This window comes from Lactuca saligna, chromosome 7 (assembly GCF_052625555.1).
Source record: "Lactuca saligna cultivar CGN05327 chromosome 7, ASM5262555v1, whole genome shotgun sequence".
Taxonomy (NCBI): domain Eukaryota; kingdom Viridiplantae; phylum Streptophyta; class Magnoliopsida; order Asterales; family Asteraceae; genus Lactuca; species Lactuca saligna.
The window spans coordinates 80,955,290-80,967,190 of NC_136423.1; the positions used below are offsets into that span (position 1 = coordinate 80,955,290).

The 11,901-nt window shown below is 42.4% G+C and overlaps 1 protein-coding gene across 1 annotated transcript; it reads right to left on the reverse strand.

Annotated features, from left to right (window-relative positions):
* Nucleotides 1-8,297: 8,297 nt before the first annotated feature.
* LOC145006161 (uncharacterized) lies at nt 8,298-10,876 on the reverse strand. The gene is made up of 2 exons (XM_078965259.1): nt 9,773-10,876; nt 8,298-9,442 (listed from the first exon to the last, which is right to left on the reverse strand). The coding sequence occupies exons 1-2, from the start codon at nt 10,809-10,811 to the stop codon at nt 8,400-8,402; spliced, it is 2,082 nt and encodes a 693-aa protein (XP_078821385.1). The 5' UTR covers nt 10,812-10,876; the 3' UTR covers nt 8,298-8,399.
* Between the last annotated feature and the right edge of the window lie 1,025 nt (nt 10,877-11,901).

The window sequence follows — 11,901 nt, forward strand, 5'->3', positions numbered from 1 at the left end:
TAGGCGAGGTAGAGTCATCGTTGGGATTTAGAGATAGCGAGTACGTGAGATTCTAGACTTTCCACGAGGTGAGTTTTCTCACTATACTGTACCCGGAAGGGTTTCTATTGTGTGACCGGAAGGTCTGATATATTATGAGTTATATGCCTTGTATATGATAAGTTAATTGTTATATGTGCTATTTATGATATGCTTGATATGGGTCAGAAGGCATTATGTTATGGTCCGGAAGGCATATATGTTATGGGTCGGAAGGCGTTGTGATGTGGACCGTAAGGTTGACGCAGGTAGGACCGGAAGGTTTACCGAGTCGGGACGGAAGTCCCCTGAGACACATGGACCGGAAGGTTAGGGCCTGGAAAGGCATTTGTGCGTAAGTAGTATTTTGTGGAACTCACTTAGCATTTATGCTTACGGTTGTTGTGTTATCTGTTTCAGGTACTAGCGAGGACCGTGGGAAGTTGCCGGCGTGATTGTACACACTGACGGAGGAACTGTTTTTATGATCATGGGATGTATTTTGTTATGATAACATTGTTCACATTTGAATTTGGAATATTAAACAGTGGTTTTGACGTTTGCAAAAAATGAAAATTTTGTTTTAAAATTTACGTTGTTACAAAAAGGTTTTGAGATAACCAAAGAAGGAGCAGTGTGTACGGTCAACCAACGTCCGAACGGTAAAATACCCGAAATACCCTTACAATATGTGTTATGAGATATGATATGATATGTTATGCATGCTAGAGTAGACTATGTATTCATATTTGGACTAGAGTGGCCTGATTTGTGATGTCTTAGTCTAGGAGAATTCTACTGCTATGAGATGCCTTGAGAGCGAGTAGGTAGCCAATGCATAGCATAAATAGAGTACTTGCATTCTGGGATCTAAGGAGGAGGACTTAGGGTGAATGATGACGCGGTGTAATCAGTAGTATAGGGCCCATACTACTGAAGACACTGGATCAGTGGGCAACCCAAGTAGAAATCCTTTGGGTATTGGAGGTTGAGTAGGGTTGCGTTATCGAGTGCGAGTATGCTCGATCGAGTCTCTGATATTTTTATGTTGTATTTTCAGAGAGGCATCATCATTGGGACACGTCACAGACCTGGGGCGAGCGGCGTGAGTGACGAGGAGCTTCGTCAGATGATCCACGATGAGGTGGTTGCGGCAATCAGGGACAAGATTCCGGAGTTGTTTGGGTCTATCAAGACCACACTGTTGGAGACTTTTGATGAGCGGTATGCCGCGGTGACTGAGGCTGCAGTCGCTGCAGCTACAGCAGTTGTAGCTACTGCCAGACCTCAGGGAGGTGACTCGTTGTTGTTCCGGGAGTTCAGCAACACGAAGCCACCCGAGTTTGATGGGATACATGATCCAATCGTTGCGATGAGATGGATTGCTGACATTGAGGGATGCTTGTATACGTGTTCATGTACGAAGCATCTGAGGGTACGGTTCGCTTTGAACCAGCTTCGCCTAGGAGCGAAGGATTGGTGGAAGTTCGTGATAGCGAACTTCACTCTTGCAGAGATTTCAGCAATGACCCGAGAAAGGTTCATCACCATGTTCAGAGATGAGTATGTTCCCCTGGTGGAGAGGGAACGGCTGATTCAGGAGTTCTTTACCCTCAAGCAGAGTAATGATTCGGTGACTGTGGTCACTCAGAAATTTCATGAGAGGGCGATGTTCTGCCCTGAGCAGGCATGGATGAGCCGGTATTTGGGTATTCTGAGGAGGGACATTCGGGAGTTCGTGTCGAACTCGACGTACTTGACATTTGCTGAGCTCCAAGAAAATGCCCGGAAGATGGAGATTGGGTTAGAGACTCAGGCCAGGGAGGAGGCCGAGTCTCAGAGGATGGATCGGCGGCCGGCTCAGTCTCAGCCGGCAGCCAAGCGGACCAAGTCCACCGATTCGAGGACGGGAGGCCAGAAGGGCCACACTTGCGGGAAGTGCGGCAAGGGTCATGAGGGGGCCTGTCGAACGGGTGCTTGCTACAAATGTGGCAAGGAGGGGCATATCGCCAGGGATTGCCCCAAGGGATTTATGGTTTTCTTCCATTGCAACCAGACCAGCCATCGAAAGGCCGAGTGTCCTCAGCTACACTAGGGATCAGCGCAGGGATTTGCGCCTACTGCTAGGGTTACCGAGATTCGACCGGTGAAGGCCGAGGCTCCGAAGGCTCGTGGGAGAGCTTTCCAGTTGACTGCGGAGGAGGTCCGTGTGGCGCTCGATGTCGTGGCTGGTATGTATTCTTTCGTGTATTTACTTTCATGTTGAGATATCGTGCTTATATTATGATATGCGTAGGTACTTTTCTTGTGAATTGTTTACCTGCCTTGGTATTATTTGACTCGGGTGCGAGTCGGTCTTTTGTATCTTTGGCTTTTAGTCAGCACATCAGTATTAGTCGGGAGGTGATGAGTCGACCCCTGAGGGTTTCCATAGCTGATGAGAAAGCGGTGCATGCCACCGAGGTGATTCGAGGATGTGTGCTCGAGATTTTTGGCGTCAAGTTCCCAATTGATCTAGTTCCTATCGCGATCGGAGAAGTTTGTATCATCGTGGGCATGGACTGGTTAAGTAAGTTTGGAGCGGTTATTGACTGCGAGAGACAGTTGGTGACCATTCGAGATCCTAGTGGGGGAGTTCTTACCGTGTATGGCGAGGGTACGCGTCCTGGGTCGGCATTTTGTTCGGCTGCCAGGGCAAGATAGAGTTTGCAGCAAGGCTGCCATGGGTTTGTAGCTTATGTGATGGACACACGAGTGGCCACGGGGAGGCCAAGTTCGATTGACGAGGTCCCGATAGTGTGCGAGTTTCTAGATGTTTTTCCCGAGGAACTGTCGGGCGTGCCTCCGGAAAGATAAGTGGAGTTTCGTATCGATTTGGTTCTGGGAGCAGCACCTATCACCAAGGCACCTTATCGCCTCGCGCCGCTAGAGATGCAGGAGTTATCCTTGCAGCTTCAGGAGCTGGTGGGGAAGGGGTTTATTCGACCGAGTAGCTCACCTTGGGGAGCGCCGATCCTTTTTGTCAAAAAGAAGGATGGTTCACATCGGATGTGTATTGATTACCGGGAGTTAAACAAGTTGACTGTCAAGAACCGGTATCCGTTGCCGAGGATTGATGACCTGTTCGATCAGTTGCAGGGGCATCTTGGTTTTCCAAGATAGACTTGAGGTCAGGCTATCATCAGATGAGGGTTCGGGATGAAGATATCCAAAAGACTGCATTCAGAACTTGTTATGACATTACGAGTTTGTGGTGATGCCTTTTGCGATCACCAATGCCCTAGCTGCGTTCATGGATCTCATGAACAGAGTGTGCAGGCCGATGCTGGATCGGTCGGTGATCGTATTCATTGATGATATTTTGGTATATTCGAGGTCTAGAGAGCAGCATAAGGAGAATTTGAGGGAGATCCTTGGAGTTCTAAGATCGGGGAGGCTGTATGTCAAATTCTCCAAGTGTGATTTCTGGTTATGAGAGGTCCAGTTCCTAGGGCGTCTTGTTAACCAGAAAGGGATATTGGTCGATCCGGCCAAGATCGAGGCAGTGATGATATGGGAGGTGCCGAGATCACCCACTGAGATCAGGAGCTTTCTGGGATTGGTCGGCTATTATCGGAGGTTTATTAGGGATTTCTCCAAGATCATCGTGCCACTTACCAAGATGACCCGGAAGGGTGTTGCATTTTCATGGGGTCCGGAGCAGCAGTCCTCATTTGAGACAGTTCGCCAGAAGTTGTGCGAAGCCCCGGTGCTCGCACTCCCGGAAGGGATGGAGGATTTTGTTGTATACTGTGACGCATCAATATCTGGGTTAGGGGCAATGCTTATGCAAAGGCGGCATGTAATAGCGTATGCATCAAGGCAGCTGAAGCCTCATGAGTCGAGAAATCCCACCCACAATCTGGAGCTGGGGGTTGTGGTGTTTGCCCTCAAGATCTGGCATCACTATCTGTATGGGGTTCGGTGTACCATATACACGGACCACAAGAATCTGAAGTACTTGATGGATCAGCCCAACCTGAATATGCGCTAAAGGAGATGGTTGGATGTGGTGAAGGCTTATGATTGTGAGATCCTGTACCACCCGGGCAAGGCTAATATGGTAGCCAATGCTTTGAGCCGTTGGGCGGAGAGCTCCCCTATTCGAGACGTTTGTTTGAGGTTGACAGTGATGACTCCGGTATTGGACACCATTCGAGGGGCCTAGGCTGAGGCTGTGAGACCAAAAAACCGAAAGAGGGAGCGAGTTGTTGGGCAAGTATCGGAGTTCGTTACCGATAGCCCGGGACTTATGACATTTTAGGGTCGAATTTGGGTGCCGTTTGTGGGCGGTACGCGTACCATTTTGATGGAAGAGGCACATTGATCCAAGTTCTCGATCCATCCCGAGGCCACTAAGATGTATTTGGACCTAAAGAAGGAGTATTTGTGGCCCTGTATGAAAAGGGATGTTGCATGGTTCGTTGAGAGGTGCCTAACTTGTCTCCAGGTTAAGGTCGAACACCAGCGTCTGCATGGTAAGCTGCAGCCACTGGAGATCCCCGAGTGGAAGTGGGAACAGATTACCATGGATTTTATCACCAAATTGCCAAGGACTGCTAGGGGAGTCGATGAAATTTGGATGATTGTGGATAGGTTAACGAAGAGCGCTCATTTTCTTGCTATCAGTGAGAGCTCTTCTGCTGAGAGGTTGGCAGAGTTGTATGTGAGGGAGGTGGTATCGCGGCATGGGCTTTCGATGTCGATTGTTTCAGATCGAGACGTACGATTTACTACCAGATTTTGGAAGAAGTTAAACGAGGAGTTGGGAACGAGGCTGCATTTTAGTACCGCATACCACCCACAGACGGACGGGCAGAGTGAGCGGACTGTTCAGACACTCGAGGATATGCTCTGAGCATGTGTTTTGGATTTTGGCGGAAGTTGGGACACATATTTACCCTTGGCAGAGTTTTCGTACAACAACATCCATCATTCGAGCATAGGTATGCCACCCTTTGAGCTGTTGTATGGGGAGAGGTGGGGCAACATGTAATGGGTAGTACGGAGATCGTGCTTCAGACGATTGAGCAGATACAGCAGGTCAGGCAGAGGTTGTTGATCGCTCAGAGTCGCCAGAAGAGTTATGCGGATAGGCGTCGGTCCGAACTCGAATTTCAGGTTGGTGACTTCGTACTATTAAAGGTTTCTCCTTGGAAAGGAGTGATCCGATTCAGGAAGAGGGGCAAGTTGGGGCCTCGATATATTGGGCCTTTTAGAGTAATCGTGAGGGTAGGCAGGGTAGCCTACCGTTTGGATCTACCTGCGGAGTTTGGTCAAATTCACGACACCTTACACGTGTCGCAATTGAAGAAGTGTATAGCCGACGAGTCGGCAGTGATATCATTAGAGGATATTCAGGTGGATGCAGGCCTGAACTATGTTGAGAGACCGGTGGCAATTAGGGATCGGAAGGTTAAGGTTCTGAGGAACAAGGAAGTGCCTTTGGTGCAAGTGCAGTGGCAGCATAGGAAGGGGTCAGAGCTGACTTGGGAGCCAGAGCGCGAGATGCGTGAGCAGCATCCTGAGTTGTTTGCAGAATGAGACTTCGAGGGCGAAGTCTGATTCTAGTAGGGGAGAATTGTAACATCTGGAATCCCAGGTATATTATTTTAATATTTATTTTTGGATTATGTGAAGGAACTCGACGAGTTTATGCGTAGACTCGCCGAGTAGGGTCGTGGTTGATCATCTGGATTCGTATTGGACTCGGCGAGTCCATGAGTGGAATCGGTGAGTCCACGCTGTTTAATGAAACCCTAATCCTCCATGGTTGGAGCCTATTTAAGGGCACTCTTAGCCTTCCATTGCGGCTACCAGTCCCTTGAGAGCACCCTTAGTGAGCTATATCGTTTGGGAGGAAGGAGAAGCCATAATTGATCTTTCTATCCTTGGTAAGGCAAAAACAAGGTGATCAAGAGCAAGAGGAGACTGAAGGAGGTGTGATTCAAGTGGTTTCAGAGTCCAAAGACTTCAACTTGAGGTATTCATTCGGACCTTCTTCAGTTTTGGTATTGAACTTAGAGATTAAGGTTTTCTAACCTCTTTTGAGGATGTTTATGTAGAGTAATTGGTCCCTTATCGATTCTATGCTTTGGATCTGGACTCAAAGAGATCCAGAGACTTCAATCCATTAAGCTTTATGAGTCCTTGTGGGGTGATTGGACTTAGGTTGCCATTTTTTGGGACTAAATCACCATTTGATGTCATTATGTGTGTGTGTGTGTATATATATATATATATATATAAAAGCATCAAGTTTCGAGCTTTACGTGATTATATTGCTTGGGAAGGTCAAATCTATGGATTTGAGGAACAGATCTGACCTCAGGAGGTCAATAGAACTCGTGCATGGCATGTACTCGCCGAGTTGTTCTTAGGACTCGGCGAGTTGAGTCAGGGTAGCCCCATGATTATTGCCTGGGGACTCGTCGAGTAAAGGGAGGGACTCGACATGTTAAATGGGACTAAGGAGTGAAGTGGACACAGGCGGACTTGCTGCCCAATTGCACTCGCCGAGTCGGGTCAAAGTTTGACCATTGACTTTGGTTGACTTTTAGGGTTTGGTTAGCAGTGATCCTTTTGAGCCAGAAGAGGGGTAAAAATGGTCTTTTACCCTTCTGAGGATGTTAAGAAAGGTTGGAGTATAGTTATATTTATGGGAGTATTTGTTTTATGTGTTTAGGCGGAGGCCAGATCGTATTTCTACCAAGTTAGTGATTTACCGAGATATCAGAGGTGAGTCTTCTCACTAAACTGTACCTGGAAGGGTACCTATGTGTGACCGGAAGGTCGGATATGCTATAAGAGCATTGTATGTGATTAGTTAACCGTTTTGTATGTGCTATGTATGTTATGCTTGTTATGGGCCGGAAGGAATTACGTTATGGGTCGGAAGGCATTATGATGTGGACCGGAAGGTCAGGGAGTCATGGACCGGAAGGTCGACACGGGTAGGACCGGAAGGTTTACCGGGTTGGGACGGAAGTCCCCTGAGACACATGGACCGGAAGGTCATGGCCTGGAAGGGCGTATGTGTGTAAGTGGTATTTTGGGGAACTCACTAAGCATTTATGCTTACAGTTGTTGTGTTATGTGTTTCAGGTACTAGCGAGGACCGTGGGAAGACGCCGGCATGATCTGTACACACTGACGGAAGATTTATTTTATGATCTTGGGATGTATTTTTATTATGATGACATTTGCTAAACGTGAGATTTGAGAATATTATATGATGGTTTATATTGTTTGAAAAATGAAAATTTGTTTTGAAAATTCACGTTGTTACAATACGTTAACATTTCGAGAGATAAGCAACGAGAAGATCCACTAACGTAGGCCTTGGCTCGAATAAGGTTCGCATAGATGAGAGTGTTGCTTGGCATGAAAGAATTAGCATCGACTCAGAAATTAAGGGGGTGATTGTTGGCGAATTTCAGAGTGACGGATATGGCTTGTTATGCGTGTTCTGTTCTAGATGTCTATTACTTGCAATGTTGTCCATGATTTCGTGGTGTGCAGACCAAGTTCTAGTATACTTGAGCAATAAGGAATTTAGAATAAGGAAAGTATTTGTGGTTTCCTAGTCTTATACTAATAAGGTCATAGATAGGTTCTATATTCAAATGAGAAATTGGAGTTTTGAGATAGTTTCTTCAATAATAAAGTGTGCCCGTTTATGCAATTCACTTTTGTGTTTCTTCTTTATTCTTTAGTGAAAAAGTACGTGCAAGGCTTAAAACCTTTAATTGAGTGTTAAAGCAATTTCAAAATTGTTCAACATTAAATTCTTATATGCTTTCAAATATCCCATCACCAATATTGATTCTTTGTATTGACATCCGACGGGAGTGTTATAAGATATACATTTGTTCATATCAATTCAATTAAAATGATCATACATGAAGATGTCCACATACATTTCTTCATATCAATTCAATTAAAATGATCATACATGAAGAAGTCCACCACATTGCAGAGGAAGAGTATAATTACCGACTATAGAAAAGCATTGATGGACATGTAACTGATGCAATTACAAAAATAAAACATTGATGAACATGTCATTGATGCAATTAAAAAATTAAACATTTTCGTAAAGAGAAATAGATAAAAAGTATGTTTGTTAACAAAATAAGGTTTTTGTGTATTTGTCACGGTATGAATGTAAGAAGGCATTTGGTAAATCTTTATTACTATTATTCAAGTAATTTCATGCTAAGCACAGACTAGCACATTCATAGACAAATCAACATCAAATACTCTTTAATGCATAAGAAGTACACCATAAGAAGTACACCAAGTGGCCTCAAATACCAAAGTATGGCATTCTTATGTTTCCATTAGTGTCCTCTTCTATTATCAAACATTCTACCAAAAATTGTTCTTTGTGCAAGCTTCAACGGATTATTCATTTTCTCCTGTATGGTCCGTATATGCACAAGAAGGCCAACAACCTCAGCCATAGTAGGACGCTGCTTTGGACTGCTGTGCAAACATCCTTCCACAACTCGAACGAACTCCTGCAAACAATATGGGGAGATTTGATCTCTTATATCAAAATCAATTATACGCTTTAAATTCCCTTCTTTGATAGATTGTTGTGCCCATGTTGCTAAAGCCCATGTCTCCACATCAAGACTTCTCTCTATTGCACGCTTCCGACAGAGAACTTCTAACAATACCACCCCAAAAGAATACACATCAGACTTCCGTGTCAACCTTCCCGTTGAGTAATAATCTGGATCCAGATACCCTAAAGTCCCTTTAATAAGCGTGTTGACGAAAGTCAATGACTGATTCGCTGGACCTATTTTGGACAACCCAAAGCTGGAAATTTTAGCTTCCCAGTTTTCATGTAGCAAAATAGTTGAGGTATTGACATTGCGATGTACAACAAAGTCGATCCCCATTCCAGTGTGTAGGTAGTCTAACCCACGAGCAGCACCTATGCAGATATTGAGTCGCTGAAGCCAAGAAAGAGGGGTACCAAGTTTATGGAGGTGGTGTTCAAGTGTTCCATTGGGCAAATAGTTGTAGATGAGGATCATCTCTTTTTCATAGTTACAATAACCCAACAAAGACACAAGGTGATAATGACGCAACTTTGAAAGCGTCTCAACTTCCGCCCAAAACACTGATGCTCCTTCACTGGACATGGTATTCAACCGTTTAATGGCAACAACTTCAGCACTTGATCCATTCATAATGTTACCTTTGTAAACTTTTCCAAAGCCTCCTACCCCAATTAATAATGACTCGTGAAAGTTATGGGTCGCTAAGAGAATCTCAGGAAAGTCAAACTGACGACATGGGTGTGAGGGTTCTCTGAAGCTTGAAATACCAGAGTTATCTCCGTTGGAGGGGAGGGGGACAACGGTTCTACCTGGATGTTGCAACAAAAAAAATAAGTTTCTCTTATAAGTAAAGAATACCATGGTCCACGCCTCAAGAACACATGCATGTTCCTCAAAACTGTGGGAATTATCAATGTATCATGCTTGGGAGAAACGCTATTAAACTAAGGAAACAAGTTATTGAGGTTATTCAGATTCTCTCTTAATCTATAAACAATTTCATTCCTAGATATCAACATATATACTAATGAAAGCCACAGGCACTCTTTTATTTTTTTGACATTTGGAGATGCCATGCAAAGATGAATACACACAAACCTGAAGAACTTAAACACATAATTCAACAGAGATTGAAATACCAGAATTCTCTCCGTTGGAGGGTAAGGGAAAGATATCAAGCTTTTTTCTGTCGTCAGGAGGGAAGAAACTACTGGTCTTTTCTTCTGACGCAAGTACAGAATTAAGACCCACCACAATCTCAGCCATTGTGGGGCGAAGTTTTGGATTTCGAAGCAAACATTTCTCTGCAATTTGAACAAACTCGTTTAAGCATTTTGTGGATATTTGACCCCTTATACCGGAATCAATTATATGCTTTAAATTTCCCTCTTTGATGGAGTCTTGAGCCCACATCACTAAACCCCAATGGTCCTCATCAAGAGTTCTATCCACTGCACGCTTCCGACACAACACCTCCATCAATACCACTCCAAAAGCATACACATCAGACTTCCTAGTAAGCTTTCCGGTTGTGAAATAATTTGGATCGAAGTACCCAAAAGTTCCTTTAACGCCTGTGATGACTGTAGTAGATGGCTGATTGGTTGGACCTATTTTCGACAAGCCAAAATCTGAAATTTTAGCTGCCCATCTTTCATGTAACAAAATATTTGAGCTCTTGACATCACGATGTATAACACCAAACTCAATCCCTGTACCGGTGTGGAGGTAGTCTAACCCACGAGCAGCACCTATGCAGATCTTGAGTCGTTGAAGCCATGAAAGAGGGGTACCAAGTTTATGTAGGTGGTCTTCTAGCGTTCCATTTGGTATATATTCGTAGATGAGAATCATCTCTTTTTCATAATTACAATAGCCAAACAAAGAAACAAGGTGACAGTGACGCAACTTTGAAAGCATCTCAACTTCCGCCCAAAACTCTGTTGCCCCTTGAGTGGACATGGAATCCAAGCGTTTAATGGCAGCAACCACAAGACTTGATCCATTGATAATGTTACCTTTGTAAACTTTTCCAAAACCTCCCTTCCCAATTACTAATGATTCATCGAAGTTATCAGTTGCTAAGAGAATCTCCGAATATTCAAACTTGCGGCATGTTTGTGAGGACTCTGTGGAGGGATGATCAGATTCCTTGCCATCGCCACTAGCTGCCAACATAATTTAGGGAAAAAAAGTAGAGTAGTATGATTAGAAATTGTCAATGGTTTATCCACCGTATATGATATTGTCGGTTTAAGTCAAGCGCAAATTAATAGTCATTCGTGACAGAGAGAATGGAGCCCATTTGTATTTTTTTGACTTTCGTGTTGAAAATCCGTAGTCTTTTATATTTTGTCTGGCGACACTTACAGAAAATTCGTCTTTGTTTTATAATATTATCGTTCTAACTATTATTGGATTGTTTCAAATAAGGCATTATTAAAGTTGATATTAAGACTTCATAACGAAAATGATTAAAACAGAATCTTAGAAGATTGTAATAAATATTTAAATGCCAAATGATTTTTCTTATTATTTTCATTTTATTTTTTTCACATGTTTTTCTATTTTATTAAATTTCATATAATATTTAAATGTAATAAATAATAATAAATGCATATCAATTTTATTAATAGATTTTCCTTTTAATTTTAAAATTACTAAATTAAAACCTCATTAGTTTAGTTTGTTTATTTATCTAAATTATTTGTTTAAATATATATATATATATATATATATATATATATATATATATATATATATATATATATATATATATATATATATATATATATATATAATAATTCAATATTTTTTTCAATTTTCTTATAAATTCAATATTTACAAATGTTTAGAATTTCATATTTATTTTTTCTTTTAATTAAACTCATATAATATATGAGTCTCACACCTAATTTGTGAATATTTTAAATAAATATAAAATGCAGACATAAACAAATAAAACAGTACTCATGTTCTCTAGCGACTAAATGACATCAAGATATATGAGGTTTAGTTTGAAGATCATACTTTTATAACATACACTAGCCGAGTACCCGTGTTGAAATCTTTAAAAATATATGTTTTCTTAAATATAAGAATAATGTTGTTAAATTTGATATAATAATTTGCATGCTAAATTAATATAATATATTGATTATTTTGAATATAAGATAATATATACATCTATTAAAAATGTATAATCTCATTCGTTTCAATGACCTCTACATGCGAGTTCCTAATGAATAAAATTAAATATAATATATAA